Source organism: Podarcis filfolensis (assembly GCF_964270895.1).
Source record: "Podarcis filfolensis genome assembly, chromosome: 2".
Taxonomy (NCBI): domain Eukaryota; kingdom Metazoa; phylum Chordata; class Lepidosauria; order Squamata; family Lacertidae; genus Podarcis; species Podarcis filfolensis.
In genome coordinates this window covers 57,335,090-57,360,825 of record NC_139605.1, presented here as the reverse complement: position 1 = coordinate 57,360,825, position 25,736 = coordinate 57,335,090, and the positions used below count along the sequence as shown (strand labels likewise).

Below are 25,736 nucleotides of genomic sequence, written 5' to 3'. Positions count from 1 at the left end.
TGGGGAGGGAATTCCACAATTTATGGGCTGTACAGAGAATGCCCTCTCCCAGGCCATCACCACCACCCCAAACTTCTGAAGTAGGTGGAACTCTCAAGAGGGCCTCTTTGCTTAGGTGTAGGACCCCTACACCTAAGAAGGGTGTAGGGAAGGAGGCAGTATTTCGGATATTTGGGGCCAAAGTCATTTAGAGCTTTAAACATTAGCATGAGCACCTTGAGTTGGGCCTAGAAATGAACTGGTAACCATTGTTGCTGTTTTAAAACAGGGGTTATATGAGTTCTAGATGGAACGCAGTCAGAAATCTGGCAACTGCATTTTGGACCAATTGAAGTGTCCAAGCCATCTTCAAGGGCAGCTCCATGTAGAATGCATTGCATTAATCCAGTTTGGAATTTACCAGAGCATGGAGTAGTACCACAGCCAGGTTGTGAGCGATGCATTAAATGCAGAACCACTCCTCACAGCTTATTTTGTACTTGGGCACATAGACCATTTTTATTTAGCAACAGTACAAGCATATCCTTCTGTCCCTGCTGGAGTGCACACATAGCCACTACTGCTTTGTAACAAGGATTTATTCTGTTGTTGTGGAGTAGTGGTTAGAGGATTGGACTAAGACCAAGGAGGCCAGGGATCAAATCCCCTCTCAGCTTTGAAGCTCATTGGATGACTTTGGTCAGTCATTATCTCTTAGCCTAAGATTCTTCATGGGGTTGTTGTGGGGCTACATTGAGAAGGGGCAGAACCATATAAACTGCCTTGAGCTCCTCAGGGAATAGGTGGTATATAAATCTAATAAGTAATGTAACCAATAATGAACTGTATTAGGAGGTGATTTTTACCTTCTTGTCCCCAACAGCAATTTTCTTCTGCCTATTGCGGAAGGGCCCTTTCCTACAATTTTCATTGTAGTATGATGACTGTCCTGTCCTAGAAGAAAAGTCACGTAAGTTTTTCTAACCCTTAAAAAAATATAAGTGTCAGTAGCCGCCACAACATCCGGTGGCAACAAATTCAACAACTTAATTACTAGGCGTCACAGGAAGAAGCAAAGTGCTTCCTTTTGTTTGTGTAGAACTGTCAGCCGAGCAATGTAACTGAAAGATCTACTATTCTGAGAGACGGAAAATATTTTCTCTTACCCTTTTCTGAACTAAAAAGCCTCAATTTCTTTTGAAGCCTTTGTTGACATGTTTTACTCTTTATCATTTTACTTACTCTTTCTATACCATTTCCACTATGCAATATCCATTCTGACAGTATAACCAGACTATAGCTGTTACTCCCAATTGTGAATACATCATAGGTTTATATAATGCCGCTGTGACATTTGCTATATGCCTAATCTCACTTCCCTTCTCAATCTCACTTTCTACTCCTTTTCCACCCCAGGTATTCCAGTCTGTTTGCATTAACCTCAGATGTCTCCTTCCATTGCTAGCTCCCTGGAATCGATCCTACGAAGAGACATCTGAAATTTCTGTTAGATCTGATTGGGGACATTCTTGCACAATCTCATCCAGCACCTGCTACATACAAAACGATGGCATATTTTTCAGGACGCCAAATATTACTTGTTGCCTGTATTGCTTGGTCTTCCTTGCCCTTCTCTCCTGTGGGATCTGATCCTGCCAAGAGCATGGATAACATGTCGTTTTCTTTGATCCAACAATTCTTTCTTGCTGCAAGGTTACTAGTTTAAAATGAATGTTTCTAGAAATCATGGTTAGAAGTATAAGTTTAAAGGAAACCATGGTTGGAGCACATCCAAAGCCAGTTAGGGTCACAAATTACAGAAGCATGGATCTTCAAATATCTCAAGGGCTGTCACATGGAAGATGGAGCAAATTTGTTTTCTCCTGCTCTGGAGGCTAGGACCTGAACCAATGGATTCAAGTTAGAAGGAGATTCTTACTAATCATCAGGAAGAAGTTGGATGGCCATCTGTCATGGATGCTTTAGTTGAGATTCCTGCATTGCAGGAGGGTTGGACTAGATGACCTTCAGTATCCCCTCCAATTCTACAATTCTATGATTATATGAAATTTGACCCGTCTCATCTCTACAAGTATTTTTTCTGCCAGATAGAATGTGGTCCTAACTGCTGTGCTATTTGAGCCTTCAACATTAAGCTCAGGTCCAGGAGCACAAGAAAGTCTGCGGACTTGACTCAGAGGCAAAGGAAGAACGCATCTATATGTATTGCTTTTGTGGATCCAGTCTAAACCTGTTCAACCTCATTTACCCCACCACAGCCTTCAAACACTCATTTAGAACTGAAATTCCTGGATCTCTTCCAAGAAAAGGCAGAGCTGAGTATTAGCAACAGACTGATGATTCCACACTTCAGATAGTAAAGCCGTTGTCCCTAAGAGAAACCAGCAGGTCATACCCAGGGTACCTGAATATCTGGCCAGACATTTGCAATAATAATAATAATAATAATAATAATAATAATAATAATAATAATTTATTTATTATTTATACCCCGCCCATCTGGCTGGGCCTCCCCAGCCACTCTGGGCGGCTTCCATAGAAACCAAAAATACAGTAAAATATCACACGTTAAAAATTTCCCTGAACAGGGCTGCCTTAAGATGTCTTCTGAATGTCAGGTAGTTGTTTATCGCTTTGACATCTGCTGGAAGGGCGTTCCACAGGGCGGGCGCCACTACCAAGAAGGCCCTCTGCCTGGTACCCTGTAGCTTTGCTTCTCGCAATGAGGGAACCACCAGAAGGCCCTCGGCGCTGGACCTCAGCGTCCGGGCAGAACGATGAGGGTGGAGATGCTCCTTCAGGTATACTGGACCGAGGCCGTTTAGGGCTTTAAAGGCCAGCGCCAACACTTTGAATTGTGCTCGGAAACGTACTGGGAGCCAATGTAGGTCTTTCAAGACCGGTGTTATATGGTCTCGGCGGCCGCCCCCAGTCACCAGTCTAGCTGCCGCATTCTGGATTAGTTGTAGTTTCCGAGGCAACCCAACCACCTCATTGTGGCAAAGCATTGATAAACTCCCACTTTGGCATCATAACTGCTATCACACAGATCTTTGCATGTCAAGCATACTCACCCTCCACAATTGGTATATGATCTGTAATCCCCCGATGCAATCTGATATTCTGCAGGGCAAGGATTATTTACATCATTTTTTCCATATGGGTTGCAGTTTTTCTGTCAGTGGAGAAGAAGCAAGTTTGATAAGAGGGTGACTTCTTTTCTTGTTCACAAAAGAGAGACCACAAAAAGAGAGAGAGAGAGAGAGAGAGACCACGGTTTGTGCGAACGAGATCTACTCTTTTCCATCAAGAGAGTAGTGATCTTGGAGGTTCTCCCCATCAAAATCTGTGCACCCTTAAACTCATATAAACCAGAACAAAATAGGCTGGGTCAAAGGTCATGGGGAAGGACACAAGAAAAAGTTTCTGCAATATGAAGGCACAACATTTGCTACTGGAACTAATGGAAAACAAGGGCTCAGATGGTGTACTTAAACTCAAGTCCAATAGAAACAGATTTGTTTCCATTTCTAACTACCTTATTCCCATCATCAGAATCATTTAAGTGGGTTAGATCCATTGCAAGCATGACAAGGACAGGTTTAGAAGGAATCTCCTAGCTTAGCTTCTCCCTCTTCCTCTCCTTCCCCCCACCCCACTCCACCCTCCCATTCTCTCAGGCTATCTTCTCTCCCAGCTGACAAGTCCCAACTGCCAGTGAAGGTGTGCTTTTTCTCTCCCCCTCGCCCATCCCTTTCTAGATTTGATTAAAGAGGAGGGCTCTCCAACTTGACAGGCAGCTCACCAGGCCCAGCTGTCAAGCCTGCCTGATCACTTTGTCACAGAATGCTATTGAGCTGGAATGCACCTCACTTTTTGATAATGAACTATACACAGCGTTGAGGCAGTGGAGAATAAACTTTATGACAGTTGTTTCTAGTGTGATCATTATTGTGGGATAGCCAGAATGTGTGCATATTTTGATTTTACGGTCTTTTCTCTTTTCACAAACTCTTGCTGAGCCGGAGCTGCCACTTCTGGTAGTATTTTAAAGAAAGGCTCAGTGACAGAAATTGCCACAAGCATTACAGTATCAAATGAAATGATGGGAACTGGAGAGCGAAACAATCAAACACAGTATTAATCCTAAAGCAGAGATTACAGTAAGTACTGATGAGGTCATCAATCCACTTATTGCCTGTCCTGGGTGATGCAGACAAATCTGAGGAAAGATGCAGCAATGCTGAACCACGAGAAGTGTCTGGAACCACGAGAAGTTTCTGGAACAATCAATGTACTCAGGAATGTGCTTTGTGGAAGGCAAAGGATCAAGCCCTCGTCAGAGAAAGAGACAGACCTTTGAGTAGAGATGTTAGAAAATTCAGTTGGAAATGAAAAGAGATATGTAAATTGCTGATGTTCATTTACTCATCCACATATGAACAGAAATCCACCCAGGAAATACTATCAGTATTTGCTGATGTTGTTGCTTTCAGTGCACAAATGATTAGGTTTCACCTCCATTTGCATTGTGTTTCCTTCATATCAAAATGAAGGGTGTGGAATTATGCACTGACCATGTAATTTACGTAAATTACGTAATTTTACCACAGTGGACAGTGATACAAATACTGTATTTGGTGACAGACAAAGTGCAGCGAGACAGAAGCAATGCTGCATGTGACCATACAGGGCAGAATAGGAAATGATACCTTCTTACATTCCTACATCTGAGTGACAGGCAAGGATTACAATGAGATGCAACACGATGCTTTGAAAATGGGGGGGGGGGTCATTATGCTTGAATGTCTTGTAATTTGGGCGTTACAAAATAATGATGCATTCTTTAAAACAGGAAGAGGGTCAAGTTTTTGAACCACCAGATTTTGTCACCCCTGGTCTCTGAGCTGCCCACCCTGCCCCAAAGAGAGATGCCTCCTCACACTGCCCCACAGGAGTCTGGGAAGTACCCCCCTGGTTAGCCCAAGAAGCATCATTCGCCTGTGGAGCTTGTAACCAGGGCTGCTGCAACAAACAGCCACACAAGCCTTGGGGAGGCAGAGATGCAAGAGGGCATCAGAGGAGGGAGGGGAGGAAAGAGGGACAGAGGCCAATGTTGCCAGCAGCACCCCTGACCATCATTCAAGGAACCTCAGGGTGCTGCAGCACACTGGTTGAAAACCAGGGAGATCACAGCTGCAGAGATAAGTAAGAGACATTCCATTCTCTGGAGAGCTCACTTCCTGGAGAAGCTGTTTTCAATGGAGCCCAGCAATGGAAGCAATTGTATTGAGACAGCACTGGGTGTTGAAATTTTGTGCCCCTAAGAAATTTGCTCCCAGGGCAACTGCCTCTGTGGCCCCTTCCAAGCAATGCCATTGCATTGCACCCCCACCCCACCCCCGAAACTGTTGGCAATCCTCCCATATTGAAAGCAGCTAGCACAAGAAAAGAGCGTGGAGACCAGTGATACGTAATGCACGTAATGCAATGGAAGAACAATTTTCTTAATCAGTCCCTGCCTAGAAAGAGTGAGAAAGCAGGCCTGCATGTCAATATCCCTGTTCAGTCAGTCTTCTGAGGTCCTTTGTACAGCAATGTGGTGAGAAACCCTGCCACTGACATCATGCACACCAGGTGCACACCATGTGAATGCAGCATGTACATCTGCAGAAGGGGGGGTCTCTGTATGTAAAGCTGAATACACAAAGCCCTCCCCTCCTCTGCAGATATCTGCATTATACATGTGTCACTACTCAGTACATGCAATGTCAGAGATGGGCATATGGAGTGTGGCCCCACTTCCATGTTTCTTTACACAGGAGTTTGAATGTCTGAACAGGACTAATGTAGCACACAGTACTGACTCCCCTAACATGTGGAAGGGCTTCACAGCTATAATCTCTGGGCCACCATTCAAGCTTCACAACACAAGCCTAACCTTGTTTATTCACAAGTAAGCCCCAGTGAATTCAAAAGGATTTTCTTACATGTCTTAACATGTCGAAAAAACCTGTTGGCTGCAAAATAGAAAGTTTTACCCTGAGACAAAGGAGTTTTGTTTATTTTTTTTTGTTTGGTTTTTTTACTGCAGAGCTAGGTTAATGAATGGTCTTCCCATGGAAAACCATGAGGAGAGATTGCATCTTTTCTTGTCATTCTTAAACAGTTGCTGATGTTAGTCAAATCATGAAAGCCTTATATTAAAAATATGAGAACTGTTTATTTACAATTTAAGACACCTCTCTGGGGTGGCCACTTATGCATCACCCCAAAATATGACAAAGATATGCATAAAATTAGCATGTACTGATTTATATGTATGAATGCAAATTTAGACAGGCTGGCTAATGCAAATTCAAATGAAAATACATCTCACCATAGTGATGAAGGCTGTGAACAGGTGAGCTGCTGCTAACTGTTGGTGGTAACTTCAAGGTCTCTGCTGCTTTCCCTTAGGGTTCTTCATCCTTAAACCAGGCTTGGACCAGACAGCCCTTCAAACAGAGGACTCCTTCAAATAGAGGGCTATCCTCTGTTAGCATTTCAAAGAGAGAGTTGTCCTCTTTAAAGCAAGATGCATGGCCACCCTAATCATATCTCTGGTTGGTCTATATGAATTGTTGATGGGCGTGATTAGGGATAAGTTTAACATGCATAAGCTCCCCACCCCACGAATGGGAATGACTCATTCATGATTGGATGTGGGCCAGATCAGAGCCTGGTTAGGAAACCACTGGGAGTCTCGTGGAAACTATATAAACTCTTCTAAATGAAGTATAATTAATTAGTAAACAAACAATGTGAAGACCACCAGCCTGACTCAACAATGGGAAGCCCAGCCAATACATTACCGAATTGTCCAGAAGCATCTCTTGCTGTACATCCCCAACAAAGGCCACTAGTTTTGTGTGACTAAAGCTGGACTAGGGCCCACATATTTGGCACATTAGAACCTAAATGCCAACATGTCATGTGTGAAAGCAAGTTTTCATTGCTTGTGTGGTTATCTCTATAGGATGTTTTTACTCGTTTGGTTTATAGTTATTCCCTTCATTGACATTTTTATTGTTCTAATAATGGTTTTCCTTAAAGGAAGGATAATTTTGACTTGTTTGGCTATTTAATTTGTAAGTAATATTACCGAAAGCTGGGCTAGATCTAAGGCAGCACTCAGGGGAAGTATCCTCCTCAAACCACTAACAAGTTGTTCAAACCAAGGAGCTAATTCTGAGGCCTGGCTGGATGCTCAGGACTGGCACTGCAGCCTAGATCGTACCCTATAAATTTGGAGCTTCCTTCATTCTCCATCTCATGGCATTCTTCTTTAACATCAGAGACCTCTCTGTGATTGAGCCATCTCCACGATATGTTGCAATCATGGATTTGCTGTCTCCCTGGCTCTGATCTACCATTACCTATCAGGCAACTCCCACACCACACAGAAGCTGTGGCTTGTGTTCAGAAATTATTTGCATGTTGCTTTCTACTATGTTATCCCAGGCTGTTAAAGCCTTTGGACCGAGCTCAGCCTGGATGTTTTACATGGTTCTGATTTGCTATGAGAATGTGATCTCTCTTCCCAATCATGCTTTCTAGGCGATGAACATTACAGCACAGTATCAGAGACAGGATAAAGCATCCGTTTTCTTGAGTAGGAAAGTAGTGCTCAGGTAGCAGCTTGCCCGACATTTTTCCTCACCTCGTTGCTGTTCCCTGGGTTGAAATTCCCTTGAACGATTCTGTTCCCATAAGTATCCACAGCACCACCACCACCGCCTCCTCCTCTTCCTCCTCCAACGATCCTGCCTTCTCGAACTTCTTTTTTGCTAAGAGGCATGGAATGTAGAACAACGTGAGTAACAGGAATTGGAAACTGGAGTTCTTATGTTCAAACACTTGTTAGAACTTGAACATTCAGGAGAAGATTGAAAGAAGAAAAGAAAACCGAGGACAGTAAAACAAAAATGAAAACACAAGGAGAGAACAAACCCACAGGCATGTACAAAGAAGTGAGCAGCTGCTTTGTTTTAATATATCAGAAATGTGGAACCTTTGGCCTTCCAGATGTTGTTGAACTACAACTCCCCTCAGCCCTAGCCAGCATGGTCAGGAATGATGGGAGTTGTCCTTCAGCAACACCTGGAAGGACAAAACCTGGTATATAGCAACCTATCCCAACCTGGTACTCCCTAGATCCTGGGTGGGGGGACCTGTCACCCTCCATATGCTACTGAATGGTCATCATCCCTGACCATTGGCTATGCTGGCTGGCCAATTTTTTTATAATGCAAATTTAGTGAAGGGAGGAAGGACCTTCTTCAAATGTGCATCCTCCTCAAGAGGTTTTGCCTGGCTGGAAGGCACCCTCAGACTGTTCTAATGCCCCTTGACTGCCTGGATGGAAACCAGTATATGTGGAAACCTCTGACTTTGCATCTGGTCAGCAGCCTATGGAAAAAGTCACACCAGCTGTTGCACCCACCGCTGGCATGTGGCCCCCAGAAGGCTGTCCGCTGGGGAATGTGGCCCTGGGGATAAAACCCTGGCCTAAGTAGCTAACATTACATAAACTATATACATTAAACACAAGGCATTTCTTCTTGTGTTCAATGACTGCCCATAAACTTTGGAGAGTACATGCGAAAGTTTGCTATTCACGACAGCACATCATTTCATCTTTGAGTTAGAGCACTCACAATTTCTCTGAGCACATGATACACTTGTTGTTGTATGTGTAGCCAGTTGCATCCCGCACTGGAGCATTCTCACGGGTGCAAGTGAGTTCTCCGTTGGGTCCCATCTCTGATCGATATTCCTCGCATCCATCATTCCTCTGCAGAGAAAGAACATGGTTTGCTTTGCTGGTCTGATTTTTGGAAACTCTGGAGGATCTTCATTCACAGCAAATGCATCACACAGACACAGATGGTGTCAGGGTGTGACAGGGTGAACCATGTCACCTACTACCTTGTGTCTGACTGAGGTGTTAGTCAGAAGAATTCTGAGTGCCTCTGTCTTAGAAACATTTGTTGGGTGTTGCCCTCTACGGCCGACCTAATTATCATTCTTTAGCAGGGATATTCAAAGCATGCAATTGATCTGGATGATAAAAGCAATCTCCCCCACTTTTCCCAACAATGTGCTTAAAATACTGTCAACACCTTACCAGATCACAGGCAGACAACTGCACCAGAACAATTCAGAGAATACTCAGGTCCCTGCATCAATTGCTGTGGAGCATGATGAAAACTTCTAAAAAGTTGCAACATGCTTTCAATCAATAGTGAATAAAGCCAACAAAAGTGGCTGGAATGCTGGCAAGAAAGGGCCTGCCCTTGATTCCTCAATACTGTTTCATGAACTGGTGTTGCTTAGACATCTCACCAGTGAGAAACTTTTCATATAGATTCTCTTTAGCTTTAATGAAGGCAAAAGAATGATCTGAACATGTGCACCGACAACCCGTATCCTCTCCTAGCTGGGTCCACATGATGGAACAAGGGTAAAGTGAGTGAATGAAATATAAATAAATAAATCTATAAGGATTTTCTTTTTTAAAAAAGAAGTTTCAGCAATAACCAACTTTTATCTGGAAGGTTCTTTACTATTTTGTTTGCTTGTTCAGTTAGTAGGTAGAGGACCTTTCATTAAAGTCTCCTTGAACTATTTCTTCTTTATGAGTCATTGAAACGTACATTCTAAGTATGCAATTGATCTGGACGCAGCTGATCTGAAAAGTTCTCTCTCTCACTTTCCCCAACATGCTTAATTACAGGATGGGCATAATTCACATTCCATTATAGTCAATATAAAACTTCATTATGATCATCATCATTTATACCTGATTCAAGGCAGCTTACAGATAAAAATAATCTCGAAAATGGACATTGCCCTCAAATGTGATATAGTATTTTAAACATTATGCATATTAAGATAACCTCTTTATGGACTAAAACTGTTATCCAGGGATGAACATTATCAATTAATGCAGATATGAATTTGGCTAGGCCTGAAATATAGGCTAGGCCTTGAAGTCTACTGCTTTCTAGCTTTTAATGAAATCATTAAAAGCTAATCCAATGACTGAAGTGCTGAACACAATTTTTTAAAATTACATTACAGGCAAATGTAGTTTCTATGATTTGGGCAGAGATAATGCAGGTCAATATAAGAACATAACAATAACATGCCGGATCAGGCCAATGGCCCCTCTACTCCAGCATCCTGTTCTCACAGTGGCCAATCAATTGCCTGTGGGAAACCCACAAGTAGGACCCAAGCATAAGAACACTCTCCCATCCAGTGATTTCCAGCAACAAGTGTTCAGGAGCATTACTGCCTCTGATCATGCAATCACAGCATAGCCATCATGGCTAGTTGCCATTGAAAGCCTCCTTGTATTTGTCTAATCCTCTTTTAAAGCCATCCAAGTTGGTGGCCATTGCTGCCTCCTGTGGCAGTGAGTTCCATAATTAACAATGTGCTGCATAAAGAGATACCTGTGGAACATGAGGGAGGGCTTCCTAATTCTGTGCATAATGCGGTACTCTACCACACACATGACTTTTTGCATATGGAACAAGAGGCTAAACTGTGCATGTATGTGCAGGATGCAACAAAACCTTGGATGAACAGAGTTGGAACCTGTTTGGAGTAAAACTGATTCTTCTCATTCTTGGTCACCATGGGCAAGAAATGCAGAATTTAAATGGTCAAATAAAAATTTGGATAAAGCTTTGCTTCACCTCATTTTTTCCATTTTGTGGTTGGTCCTTTCCAACAGAATTCATCGTACCTCCATTTTTGCTGCAAGAAACAATGGATAAAGTTTTACTTTGTTGCAGACAGAGAGGCCCAATTTAATTAAAAAGCAAATATATTACTGCATACTCACAACTTCTGTAGACACATTATGCATTTATTGCTATGCTGCTTGCCAGAAGCATCACGAACTGGATTATTCTCTCTGGTGCAGGAAAATGACCCATCTCTGAAATAAGGCCAATATTCACTGCAGTCGTCATCCTACAGTGGAAGAAGAAGATCAATTTTCCTCCTTGAAGTCTCACTGGAGATAAAGTTCATCATGAGTCATCAACAGGGTGACCATATGCAGCGTTTAAGGTCCCTTAGAAAATCATGTGATCAGCAGAATGTTCAATCACCTTTGATTGAACCAAACCCAATGGAATAAGTCTTTTATGAGGAATGAAGCACCCTGGAAGTAATCTTCATTGGAAGTAATTAAGAGAATGAGCACAAACCTGAAAGTTTCCAGAGGTAACTGTGTTCATCTGTTGCAGCAAATACAGCAGTTTTGTAGCACCTTAAAGACTAACAAATTTATGATGTTATGAGCTTTTGCAGACTACATTCTACTTTATCAGATGATTCTTTTATAAGATGCATCTGATGAAGTGGACTACAGTCCATGAAAGCTTGTGTTTGTCATAAATGTGTTAGTCTTTAAAGGTGCCACAAAACCAACCAAATGGTAGCATTGGTTTCAGTGGGGAATTGTCCACCCAGAATTCTTTCCCATGTAAATAAATCAATACAGCAAATGTGCTTAATAGCCAATACATTATGTCTAGCACTTGAGATTTTGTTTTCTTTGTAGATGTGTAATGTCTATTTTGGATTTTATATTAAGCAAGATTTTTAAAATATATTAGACACATTAGATTTCAAAAACATAGTGGACACACTAACAACAGAACTGCTTGCCATGTTGCCAGCTTGTGCTCGTCTTTTCCTCTGCTCCTGGGTGGGAACAAACTTAATGGGAAAAGCAGCAGAGTTTGTGCTTTACCCTTCTCCCACCCTTTCTCTTAGCAGCTTCTCCCTCTGAACACTTCCCTCTCAGCCAGAATGCTAGACACAACCTTATGAAGTCTAACCTGCACAAGTCACACAGAAGCAAGCATTATGATGACGAATTAAGCCAAGCAATTTGACCAAGAAACAAAGATATCATTTGGGAAAGAAAAGCCTGTCAATGACAAGATTTGCTGCCTAGAGAAAGAGGTGTGCAAGAAATGGATTGGCCAAGATAAACAAGGTGCAATTAAGGCTTGCTTATGCCTGGTCCCACACCTTGCCCTAGCTGGAGCGCTCTGGGGTGTTATTACCCCATTAAGCAGTAATTGAGTGCCAACAACGTGCTTGGAATGTTCCAAACAGGGAAGGCAGCCCAGGACCCGCCCTGGAGAGTTTACTATTTCAGTCTTGGAAACACAAGAAGGAAAAGATACAAACTCATCATGGCACACTAACTTGGGCCTGTCAGAAACCAAAACACATAGTACTAGTAATGGTTCAATTGTGGTTTTCAATGAGACCCTGCAGTGGGTGAACTTGGATAATTTTAGACCCTGGACTCAATGGTCTCATGAAGACCTTCTTTAGATAAGTAATGAGCCTTACTTCTTTTAAGCCATGCCTGATAATGTGGGGGGGGGGGCACTGTTCTATCTGTTCTATCTACCCTCCAAGTCTGGAGCCAAACCGGAAACTAGGATTGCTATTAATACTCACAGGCAGGAACAGGTTTGGAGAATCAGAGTAGTGCAATGGCTAGAGCAGGGCTGGTGAGCCTGTGGCCTTCTAGATATTGTTGGACTCAATTTCCCAGCAGTCCTAGCCATCATGGCTAAATGATCGTGGGGGTTGTAGTCCAACAACTTCTGGAGGGCCCCATTCCTAGGTTCCTCACCCTTTGGTTAAGCTAGGACCAGGGATGCTTGGGTTGAAATTCCTGGTGAGTGATTAACTTTACTGGATGACTTTGACCCATCACAATCTCTTAGGCCAACCTACCAGGTTGTTGTGAGGATAAAACAGAAGGAGAATGGAAACTGCTACTGTTGGTATAATGAAGCATATTTGTACATATAAGAAGCAGCCAGAGGGTGTATAATGAAAATCAACTCTTCCTGAACCATATTTCTAGTGAACCAGCAATGTGCTGTGGAGGAGGACACCATCCTGAAGTTCCATGAAATGTAGCAGGTCTCCACTTGTGCAATTTCTGTTCCAGAAGTGTGTTCACTATAATTACATATAGTATCAGCATTGTAACTCTAATCTCATTTAGTAAAATTAGATTGGGTTACAATCCAAGTGACAATGAAATCTGATATCTTCCAGCACAAAAGCAAAAACCAATTGCTAAGCCACTGGGTCTAATGCAGGGCTTAAACACATAATATCATCATATTTCAGGTATACCATTTTTCATGCCTCACATGCAATCCTTCACATGTCTACTCAGAAATTCCTCTCACCTTTCTGCCATGGGGAAATCCAAATTTACCCACCTACAATAACTGGCCAATCGTGGATGGGCTTTAGGAGGTGGCACCAGTGGGGAGCAGAGTCAGGTGGAAACTTTGTGCTGGTTTCCACTTGGGTCCTCTTCTTCAGGATAAAAAGGGGCCCGCCTTCTCCCTTGGCACTACAGTCACCCTTTTGGTCTCCCACCCTTGTTAATGACTTTGCTATGTAATTTTTTGGTTGCTGTATTTGGGGCAGGAAGAAATTTTATATCCAGAAAAATTGGCTGGTCTTGTGGTTTTTGCCTCACAGCAATCATCACAACTTTAGTGGTTAAAGCATTCATAGTAATTACTCATAAGGGGAGTATATTGCTTTAACTTCCCCTTCCAGGAATTGGGGTATCCCATTAAAGGAATCCTAGGATAGGTGTTTCTACCCATAAAACCAGATGGGGGGCTGAGGACCATAGCACTTCCCAAGGCAATTTCCATAGGCTGCTTCTATTTGATGGAAACCATAGGGCAATTTTTTCCTGGAATGGATGCCCTAGGAAGCAGGAAGCAGATAGGCTGACCAAGTGGGAAAACACCCTGAGTCAAAACACCTACATCTGTAATCAATAAAGTTGTGGCCTTTTCCCCCTTTTTTTCTTTTTTGGATCCATGAATGTAGGTCTGTGTATCTTGATACATGGTGTGAGGCACCAGGTGGCGGGCTCGCTGTGCCTGAGCATGAAAATATGATCCATTAGCCTCAATGGGAGTTACTCCCAGGGAAATTTGCACAGGATAGCACTGTTAGCAAGAATTGCAGGTTGTAGCCAACAATGTTGCTCAGGTGATGGTAAAGCCACATAAGAAGAGGAGTAATTTTCGGTTATTCTCCATCTCCTTCAAACTCCTGAAATAATCTAAAATTGTTTTCCTCCTTGTAACACTAATGGAATCAACACTATTAGTTGCCATTGGATAGCTTTAAAATTTCTCCTCACCTTTCCTGAAGAAGGATTTTTGGGCCAACCAGCAATTGCTCTCCTTCTCCTATTAATGAACATAATAGACAAAAAAAGAGAAGAAATTATGAATGGAAAATGTAAATGGTGCAACACTTTATTGTAGGGTGATATAAAGTTCAATACAAACCCCGCAATCTTTTTTCACACAAGAGGTTCTTGGAATGCAAGAGAGCTGCTCACATAAAAGAGAACAGAAGAAATCAAGACGTAAAGTAGGTAAGGAAGGTTATTTGCTTAGAATCTCTAATCTAAGGACTTTTCGCTATTGAATCTTCCATGATGTATTTAAATAGGATCTGATAACAAGTGCCTTCAATCATTTATAGCCCCAATTCATAGAAATCCCATTAAAATCAATCAGTCTTACTCATGTAACTAATTTATCCTACTCATTTCAATGGACAGAAACCATTGTTGCACCAGTGGATTTCCTCTCATGTACCAGGACTTCATTTTCCTCTCCTTCTCTCTGCAGTTCCCCCATACTCTTCCAAATTTTGCCCCAGAGTATTTCTCAGTCCTCCCAAGCAGATTTTGTGGGTGCACAGGAGGCAAGGAAGTCCCATTGCACAAGGAGGAAGTCTGTTCTACGTGTACATGGGCAGCATTGGATACAACTTGATGGTACTGAAGTGCTGCCAACCTTCTATGAAATATTGCCTAGATGGCCATTTACACAAACCACTGAATGTGGAATATGAAAAGGATATTTCAGAGCCCATATGTATTGCTGACAATCATATTAATGGAGACTGATTAAACCATTCATCCCTGAGCACCTTCCAAATCTGAAGTGAATCTTAGGGAATGAGCATAGGTCTCATCTTAATATTGATGCAGACTCCTGCTCACTAAATCCGAATAGCTTCTCCTTCATGGAAGGAATCTTGCATGCATTGAAACTAAAGCCCTGTGTGATTTCTAATGTGTGCTAGATCTTCCCTGCTGCCTTGATGGCCTTGATTTTTGGATCCACTTTTGGTGTTGATCTTGATGGTCTGGGAGAACAGCAGGGCATGAAACTGACCTCTCTGTTCTGGGGGTTATAAGTTGCAGTGTTTGCCTCAGCCAAGGGGTTTCTGCCATAGAGATGGAACTAGGAAATTGTCTGTAGGAGGAGAAGACATAGGGGAAACAACCAGTATAACAGCTCTCATCATGGCATTAGCATCTCTGAAACAAGTGGTTGTTTCTAATACTCACAAGACTTCACGGCACATGACACACTTGTTCATATGTCTCCTGCCATCAGGACCGAAAACAGGGTCTATATCTCTGTTGCAGTATAAATTCCCATCCTCTAAAAATGGTTGGAATTCACGGCACATGCCCTCCTAAAGGGATAAAGGAACGCTTAATGAGGCTTGCTTGCCTTCTTCTGCTTCTGCAGTCCTTAAATTGCTTCAGTTCTATATGTTTATATGGAATGGAAGTGAGTAATATGAAGGTGGAGAATGTAACCCTCTTCTAGTTTTCGCTTTTGCTTGCTCTGTCACTGTTTCAATGTTTATTTCATTTGAATGGAAAATTCCACTCAAATTTTAGACATTTCTGGAGGGGAGTGGTAACAAAAGTGGAGCTCAGATGATAGTCAAACTCTGCACACAATCCACCAAGAGGTTCAGCACTGCAACCTCATTAAAATGTGTGAAGGTGAACTTGCAGATAGATGGAGCCCTCTGTTACCTGGGCATTTCAATATGATGGTCATAGGTAGCTGGGGCAGGGATTCTGTAAGCCTTGTGTTTAATGCTAGTGTAACACTGGAAGCTACCTTAGACCAAGCTGGACCATTGGTCCACCTAGCTCAGTACCATTTACACCAGGACTAGCCAAAGTGATACCCTCCAAATGTGGTTAGACTCCAACTCCCTTCATCCCCAGCCCACATGGCCAATGGTCAAAGATCATTGGAGGTGTAGTCCAACAGCACATGGAGGGCATCATGTTGGTTATTCTTCACCAGCAGTCAAGGTTGTGGTGGAGTGGGGTAGGGCAGTGGTGGGACTGGTGCACTGCAAACACACCAACAGAAGCAATCTGGTGCTATGTCAGTGCATTTACACCACACTGACTTCACCACCACCACATTCTTCCCTTCTCCATCCCAGTTTGCTGCTGCAACTCAGCTGAACAGAGTTCAAGTGGATGGCATAGCCCCACCACACTGTCTACTGCTGCTCGTTGTTTACAATGACTGGCAACAGCTTTCCAGGGTTTCAGTCTTTCTCAACCATACCTGAATATGCCAGGAAGGAACCTGGGACCTTCTTCACACAAAGCGTATGCCTTTCTACTAAGCCATATGCTCCTTAAAAAACATGTGCCACCATGTTGGATAGTTCTACCACTATTCCATGTTGGTTAGAGCAGGGAGGCCCCATAGAGCATTGATTCCCCCTCCAACCTACTAATATTGGGTAGAGACTGGGGAGTAGCACTAAGAATCCACCAGGATTTTTTAATGCAATCTAGCCAGAGAATCCCAGAAGGATCTCCGTTGATTAGAAAGCATGTTCACAATGACTGGGCAAAGGGGAAGATGGGTTGCCAGGAGGCAGTATCAACCAGGCTATTATGTAGTTTCCAGGTGCATTTTTGCCTTCTTCTTTTTTTGGGGGGGGGGCAGAATGCTATCCTAGGTTGCAAGCCTTTTGGAAATATTGGGCAACAGAGATGTTGGCTGAACTGCAACAGTTAAACTCCAGCTAAGTTATTCATTTCACAAATAACACGTGAAAATTCATTACCAAATACAAGTGAATTCTCAGCACCTTTAACAAACTACAGTTCCCAGAATTCTTGGTGGGGTGTTTTAAATGTATGGTGTGTACACAGCCTGATTTAGGAAAAATAAGAGAAAAGTCTGAACTAACCTGGTATCTCATTTGACTGGCAACACCTGCAACAAAAATACACAGACTGTAAATTCTTGCATTGTCATTGTACAGATTCAAGTTTTAAAAAGACGATGATTCAATCAAAGAGGTGGTTACAGTTACGTAACCCAACAAACCCTCCCCCCTCACAAATGCAAACAAACCCCACTACAGACAACCAACTACACCCTGCCCCCCAATCCCTCTCACTACAAAGGAAATGTAACAAGCGAATAGAAAGAGAACCTACTGTATCCAGTTGACGCTGACACAAAACCCCACACGTACACTAAAAAAGAATATAAATTTCACCACACCACCCCTCCTCTCCCTCACTCTCTTTCCCCTACCTTATACCGTACTCAACACTAACATCTCATAACAAATGTAACTGATCTATAGAAAAGACTTTACAACCTGAAAAAGAAACAACGCACATACTTTTGATAGTAATTTTTATTAGTTTTCAGTTACAGCAATCCAATAATAGCCTCATTATAACAATACCGAATTATAATACAATTAATAATACCAATCATGGAGATGCTGTATGCTAGAATTAATGGTTTGATGATTTTCTTTGTTTCAGCATTTCAAATGCATGTACTTTTGTAAACCAAGAAAATCTTTAATAAAAATTACTTTTTTAAAAAGGAGATGGTTTCAGTTAATCTGAATTTTCCTGATCCATATAGCTTTCTGCTTTCTTGCATATGGTTAGTGGTCCTTGAGAGAGATCTGCATAGTCATCCACACCAGATGTACCAGTGGACTTCAAAGGGGGTCAGATGAGCCTCATAATGCAAACTCAGACCAGCTGCTTGCACAGAACACACTTGCTGGGTTGATGTGAAAATTATTTACACTGAATTACCCTGTAATCCTAAGCGTTAGAAATAAACCTTACTGAAATCAGAGGAACTTATTTCTCAATAAATATGGTTTGGGCTTGCAGTCCTGCTTTCTATAATTTTGAGGCCTATGCTTGCCTGAGTTACTTGTTGTCGCTTGTAGTGACACTTTGTGCACATCATGATCATATAGATCTCTCCTCTCTCTGCAAGTGATGATGATGGTGCACCTATGGAAACACAGTCCTGAGCATGGCTTTTAATGGGAACTGCGTTAAATGTAAGCACTTTTATTTCATGAAATTGTGCATTGGGCTGGTTGCCCACTAAACTAATTATATAATACTACTAAGTGCAAGTTCCTTGATTCATACCACCCAGATATTTCTGTGCGGTTCCCAAAATGTTGTGACTGAGCTATAGGAAGTTCTTAACAAGGATTAGTTAATGTAACATTTGTCAGGAACATCTTACAACCCAAATCCAAGCCTAGAATACCTGTCCTTAATTAAACTGATTTAGATATTTAGAATAGCGTGTCGTACAGCCTTTTTTTTGTTGTTCTTTCTTTTTCTTCCTTTCTCCCTTTTACATTTCTTTTTAATGGAAGTTATACTGTTTTATTCTAGTATTTCATATAAAGCAGCCTAGTCAATATATGGGGTGTTTGGGGAGGGGTATTGCATCTGGTGAGGGACACATGATGCTCCTTCTGGGATAGTTAATGCACCTTTTGTCCCCACCCTGCACTTAGCTCTCCACTGTGGTTCCTAGAAGCTGTCAGCATGCGACAGAAGCCACACCCCAGGAACGGCTTTGACTGGCTGGCTAAACCAGGAGGTGAGGGTAGCTGTTGAGTCTCAAACCCTCCAGTGGATTGAGTGGGTCCAATGGTCAAGAAGGCGGTTTCTGCATGTGATGTAGAGGGAAGTGAGGGGCAGGTGGGGCTTGTCAACCTGGGAAAGTAGCCCATCTAGAAGAAGAAAACTCTGATCCTAAACTTCTGCTGCCTTGTGGGATATCTTCAGAAGAAGAAAAGGCTAAGGCATAAACCCTACACAAATCCAAAGTAGAGTCCATAAGACAGTTTGATGGTGCCTTGTATGCCTCCTTCTGGCAATTCCTGCAGCTGGTGCCAAACATATTGCTCTGCTTTCCTTTGAACCACATCAGCGAGGCCAAGAGGACTTGTCATCTGGGCAGCCCAGGACCTCTATACACACTGCCCAGGTTTGCACCCTGTACGTTCACTTTAGTGCTGCTAATGAAGCAGTTTGACTTCAGCTCCAAAGGTGCACTCCATTGTCTCTCAAGACAGACAGATGCCAACAACAAGAAGTCAATATAAAGCAGGGAGCTCTCTATATGAAATATTATAACCCTAACTCAGGGGTGGGGAACTTGTGGCCTTCCTGCCAGTGTGGCTAATAATAAGGGATGGTGGGAGTTGAAGTCTACCCACATCTGGAGGGCTAGAGGTTCCTCATCCCTGCCCTAACTAAACCACAGATCTGAAGATTACCATCTCTCTTTAACACCCCACCTCAGTAAGCAATCTTTGGTGCCACTGCTTGTTTCCACTTTGGTCCATGGAGCAGAGGTGACCTATGCTAGTCCGGTTAATAATGTCAAGACATCTTCCTTCTGAAGTCACTTTGTGATGGGCACATCTTGCCACTTACCACAATTTTGGGACCACCTGGGAAGCTGTAGTGGTTAAGATGCAATGGTTGCACAGAAAAATTTGCTGCCTCCCCCACACCGCAAGTCTGCTAGATAAGGAGACTCCACAGGCCACAAACAGCAGACACCCCCTGATGCCAATGAGAACTGAAAGCAAATCAAGCTGTACTGAAAACTAGCACAGATTGTCCAATCTGCATGTCACTGGAGGTGACAGGTCCTTCAGACTGGATCACTATCAGTTTACCCGACTTGTCCAGTGCTGTCCATTGTTACATCCTGCCACTTATAGCCACTGCTTCTGCAATTCCTCTGGCAAATCAACCAGCTGATAATAACTTGCCCAAGAGGCACTGATAGACATTGGGATAAACAACTCAAAGAGCAAGGGGGGAAATTCCAGACACATTAAGTTCAACTACTTGCAGATGGCAGGATTCTCTAGATTTTATGACAATGAATACAGAATTCTATTTATATATACATACAATAACACCCATACTGAGCCCTGATTGGTTGGTCCATATTTGCACGCTCTTTCTCTCTCTCTGCAGAATCACCCTATCTTTATCTTCATTCCTGTTTAATGTCAACTCTTTTGAACGAGTTGAAGAATTCCAAATCTGCCCTATGCATGGATACAAACACTCAACCACGTTTTGACAAAAGAATGTCATTTCATCAGACAGTCCATTTGACTTGTCCACCCAAAAGGCAAAATAGATGAAAATAGATATTGCTTTTGCCAAAACAAGGAAGCTCTCTACCTTCTTCACTTGCAAACCTTCAAGGTATTTGACAACAACAAAGGTATGCCCACCACCAGTTCCATAAATCATCTTTTAAACATTGATATTATCAAGAAAGAAATAAAAGTGCTTGGTATTTCCTAATCCTTGGCTTTCCTCAGTTTTCTCTTCAAATAAGCTAGTTCTCTTGTTAGGTGATGTCTTAGTTATCATTATTTTTAAAGGACTACATTGTGCCCACTCCTTAGGCAAAGATGACATCCCCCACCACAGACATTGGTTATAACAAATGTAGCTTACCTTCAAAGTGGCTGAAAAGTGCCAGGGCCACAAAGACCCCTGCTACCTTCATGGTAAGGATAATGGTGGTAAACGTGTTTTGATTCTCTTAGCTCATTGCTCACAAGAAGCCACACAGATGAAGCTCTGATTGCATATGTACATATAGGAGACAGGTTTCTCCGCCTTCCTTATGACATAACCTTCAGAACAGCCATCATTAGCCACGAAAACCAGTCTGATGAGGGATGGTTTGAATTCTAATGATTCCTTCAACATAACTTTCATCAGGATGGGACTGGCTGGGAGCCACACCCTGGATTTTGTCAAAATGAGACATTTACCAATCGGTCAGCTCATTTTTCAGCAGCAGCAGAGCATCCTGGCTGTAGGATGCTGCATCCAAGAGGTATGCTCAAATCAAAGACCTTCCTGGGACTATATCTGAAGGGCAGTATAAAAATACTTCTATTACCAGCAACAGAGCCACCCAGATGCAATATCTGAATAGCTCAGCATTGCTGGAGTTTGTGGGCTGCATTCAATGCTAGTAGGCCCATTTTAGTTGGTAGAAATGACTAACTTGGGGCCCTTAGTTTCAGAGAGTCTGAGCAGAATTTAGTTGGCTACAACTCCAAGCTAATAATGTTGCTAATAAGGAATTATATTCCTAGCTGGGAGCTCTCAAATATAACAATAGTGAGTCTAGTAGCATGACAGTATTTTTCAGACTTTACAAATTACTTCTGCACAGAGTTCAGCTACATGCTTTGCATACAAAAAGTCCCAGGTTCTAATTCCCAGCATCTTCAGGTAAGCTAAAAAAGGACTACTGCCAGCACAATAGTATCTCTACTCTGGCATAACCTATTATTGGTGGAACAAAACAGAATCTATTATACAGCTGTAACCTTTTGTTCCACCAGTACAATAGATTTAGTAGTGAGCAAGCCTATCTTCATCCAGCTGGCATAACTCGAGGACAGGATTGCAGTGCTAGTCTCATCCCAGCTACCAATACACCCTTCAGTTAGCCTGCTGTTTGCAGGATTCCTGAATGGCTGATTTTGTTTGGGGAAAATGTGAATCAGGAGAACAATAGTGACAGATGAATGTCTCAAGGTTTGGTCTAAGTGCCTTTGGATGATGACAGCAATAATAATAGCACTTAAGACTTCCTGGTTTCCAAGTTCTAACTAATCTATATCGGATCTCTCCAAGTATTATTCCCGTTTGAAAAACAGGTAAATATGATCAAATGTTTTTCTGGATGACATCTGCTTATCTTCCAGGTTCCTACACTGACAGCTATCACCACTGTTTTGAAATACCAGCTAAGTGCAAAACCAGTGAGGCTCACTGTGCAATTTTCATTTCTTTTGCTGTGCAAGCTTGCGAATAACAAACTGAAGATATGAGAATTTGGGCTGTTATGCTGAAATGTACAATACATTATACCATTGTGGAAGAACATTGGCATGGAAATATATTCAGAAACTGCTGTTCCAGTGAGTTTCAAAGTTTAGTCTACACCAGCTGTATCGTGAAACATATCCAGTGGAAGCTCAAACTGACGTAGGAAAAAGATGCACACTAGCTCGTATTACAATGTCCAGTGTTCATTTGGAATAAGGCTAAGACGACAAATACTTCAGATATAAATAATACCAAAATGATTTTTGTGTCTCTGGAGGTTTCAAAATCCATGTTGTACAGAAACATAGGGGATAACACATATTTGCAAACAAATCTTTATGTTTGGCTCCCCTACACACTCAGATTGTAAGTTTTTCATCCAGTGCTGTGTCCCAGACCTTGGTCTACCACTGCAACAAAAATGGAGTTTTGTACCACCAATGCTTGGCTAATTCCAGACAAACTGCAGCCAGTAGTAAGGCTATTAAATCCTTATATATAATTTGTCCATAGCAACTCTCTATGCTTTCTGATCAATCTAAAAATTGTATTTTTAAAAGGTGCATTGGCAACCAGCATTGATTTTTCTTCTTCTTCTTCTTCTTTGATTGCTGAGAGCTAATTGAATTTCTATTTTTCTTCCCTGGCGCATACTGCATTTTTGCCCAGCTTGGAAGGAGGAACACTCCTTTCACCAACAGATTTCACTCCGTTTACTTCTTTCATACTCACAGGCTCAAACAAGTGATGGCATTCTGAAGGCATGAACGAAATAGCGCTGGTGGGGCAGCTGCTCTGCACAATGAGCTGTTTCACCTACAACAGTGTGCTTTATAGATCAACTGCAACTCACCTGCATGGAGGGTTGTGTTCTGCCACACAAATTTCTAGTTGGAATGCTTTGTGATAATAAAGAAAAGAACAAGCACATGGTGAGAAGCAGCCCCCATGGTTTCACACAACCAACATGTTGCAGACATTACCTGCGGTGGCAGCTGGTAGCCCCTGGACTTGGTGGGGTGGCCTGTGGCCAAGGAGGTCATGTAGGCAGGGCCAATAAAGCCACATGGGTGGAACAAAGGGGAGTCACATGGGTGGGGCCAAGCTGTTCTGGTTTTCTTCCTCCCTTGCAAAGGTGTGGATGCCAAGGCATTGCAGCTTTATAAGTACTCAGTACCTAGCTAAACTGAAAAGTGTTTAACTTTGTTTTAGAGCTCCTGCTGTAACAAATTCTAGCAGTCTGAAACTCCTAAGAGCCACTGTCAGTAAGGGCTTATTTACACTTAACTTTCCTCTTTAAAGTTCCCTATCCTAGTTCTTTTTTTCACTCCGGAGCTTTCCCTGCAAAAACTTGCTCTTTGCCGCTGAATTGGAGCAAACAGCTATCCATGGAAAACCTGAATTGCCATTTGTTGCACTTCAGCTATAAAGAGCGGGCTTTCTGTGCTGAAGAGTAGGGGGTGGACCAGATAGCCAGATCTGAGATAGTCCTCTTATTACATGTAAAATATAATTTCTTAGAACTAAATCACACAACCTTTTCGATGTGGTTGAACTAGTCTGCCAAACTCAGAGATCATCAGTGGTGGTGAATCTGATGAGCACAGATTATTGGCAACCATGTGCAGAAGTTCAAATCATATGGTATATCAGCTCAACTCAGGTTCAGGAGCAACCTTACAGTTGTGGCGAACCACTCCAAAATCTGGTTTGCCTTAAGGAGTATGCCCCCTACTATCTAGATTTCATGCAAAAAATAGCTTTCCAATAAAGGCAAAACCACTGATTAGTGTTCATTTATGCTACTTTAATTTTGGTTTGGCTACTGTCATGTTCTAATTCACAACAGTAATTTGCAACTTTATTGGTTCAGAGTGATGCAATTTTTGATGGAGACAGAGATGGGGTGATGTTCAGGAAAATATGTAAGTCAGCATTATTATGGGCTTTAAACATCCCAGGGACATCCTGTAACATTATATTTTATAAGGTACTAATGGCTAACAGTGAGAACTAGACTAGGATGATACATCCCTATGCTATTCTTCCACAAAATTCTATGGAGATGAGACAGAGATGCCCAAATAATTTGTTTTCAGATTTACATTTACGTCATATTTATAGGATACCAAAGAAATCCATACTAATTCTAAACCCATGCAGGAAAATAATATATATACAATATTGTTCTGATCCAGCTGGGAGACAATATCTGTTGAAGCAGAAATAAAGTGTGTATTCCTAGCTTGTTGAGGAACCAGGTTTTTTTTCTTTAAAAATGTTTAGGGGCACTCTAATTTTGGAACATGCCTGTGAATAAAAGTCAGCCACAGCTTTGGATGAAACATAAGTGTTTCTGAGAAAAATCAGTGCAATATCTAGACAGTGTGCAATATTCACTGCCTCAGGAGGCTACAGACTCATTTGCAAGAGTGGGTTAATTTCATTGCATCTAACAGCATCTGTATCTTAGATAAGAGTAATCAAAATCTCATAATTCAGGGCGTAAACTGATCGCCTGCGGGGGTTAAGAAGGGATTGCATTCCATTCATGGCATTGCACAATCCTCCCAGCGCATTGGGGTATTTTACGCATGATGCACAGAACATCAGGTAGAGGGCACTTCTGGGAAGTAGTAACTGGCCAGAATATAAACATTCTGCCATTCTTGATCTTGATCCTTTTTAGATCTCATCCCCTTTCCCTCAAGGAAATGAAAAGTGTATCACCTATTGGCTAAAATGACAGGCTTTCATCAATGGGGAGAATTTTAGCTGAACATTTCTTGTGAGCTTGGAGCCACTTGGCACAGTCTGACAAGGAGTTAAGTTTTTTTGTGTGTGTGAATTAGTGCAACTTTTCTGAAGTGCTGATGACTCTTCCTTTTTACTTCTGCTTCTCATGGCCTACCCTTGACTCTTAACTTCATGTCATGGTGTTGGGAAGAAGTGTTGTGAATAACAAGCTAAAAGATAAGAAACTGACTGTTCTTTCTCTCCCCTTCCATGTCCTGCTGTGGAACATCATGTGTGATCAATTCACTCCTTAAGGCAAATGAAAATGTTCTGCTGGTTGCCTCTCTACACAATCATTGGTGCTTTATCCATGGAAAACCTCCTTAAACAAAACAATCATTTGTGTGTAGGTCTGTGTGTAGGCTGAGCTGCCAATCACCATATCTAAAGCAGTGGCAGAAAGCCAAGATGTATTCAATCTGTATATAAGCAAGTCTCAGAAAATGGTATCGCCACCACACCCTATTCTTACTTAGTGTCTTGGGGTGCTGTATAGCCATTTTGAAACTTACTTATAGAAACTCCCAAAGCTAGTCAAAGAACTGGGCCATTTAAATGTAGGCATGGCAAAGTCACACCAAGGGTCTGGGTTTCTGAACAGAACAGAAATGAAATGAAAATATACAGTGTAGTAAAGTAATTGGAGAACCATGTGACATAGATTTTGGTAGAGTCTATGCATGCAGCAAAATGAGACAAAACTGAAGGGATAAAGTGCTGAGGTGACAGAATGGATTGTCCCACTTCAGATTACTGGAGGAGAAACATTGTTTCTAAACTGGACCCA

At 42.1% G+C, this 25,736-nt stretch overlaps 1 protein-coding gene across 1 annotated transcript in view; it reads right to left on the bottom strand.

Annotated features, from left to right (window-relative positions):
* Nucleotides 1-20,904, bottom strand: part of LOC310757986 (serine protease inhibitor Kazal-type 5-like) — a 28,105-nt gene extending 7,201 nt beyond the window's left edge. Inside the window, exons 1-10 of the mRNA XM_083603895.1 lie at nucleotides 20,759-20,904; nucleotides 17,173-17,198; nucleotides 15,500-15,630; nucleotides 14,273-14,321; nucleotides 10,898-11,028; nucleotides 10,749-10,809; nucleotides 8,700-8,836; nucleotides 7,703-7,829; nucleotides 3,075-3,175; nucleotides 846-933 (exon numbers count right to left, since the gene is read on the bottom strand). Coding sequence (XP_083460021.1) covers nucleotides 846-933; nucleotides 3,075-3,175; nucleotides 7,703-7,829; nucleotides 8,700-8,836; nucleotides 10,749-10,809; nucleotides 10,898-11,028; nucleotides 14,273-14,321; nucleotides 15,500-15,630; nucleotides 17,173-17,198; nucleotides 20,759-20,810 — 903 coding nt within the window. The 5' untranslated portion in view covers nucleotides 20,811-20,904. The remainder of the gene's footprint in view (nucleotides 1-845; nucleotides 934-3,074; nucleotides 3,176-7,702; nucleotides 7,830-8,699; nucleotides 8,837-10,748; nucleotides 10,810-10,897; nucleotides 11,029-14,272; nucleotides 14,322-15,499; nucleotides 15,631-17,172; nucleotides 17,199-20,758) is intronic.
* Between the last annotated feature and the right edge of the window lie 4,832 nt (nucleotides 20,905-25,736).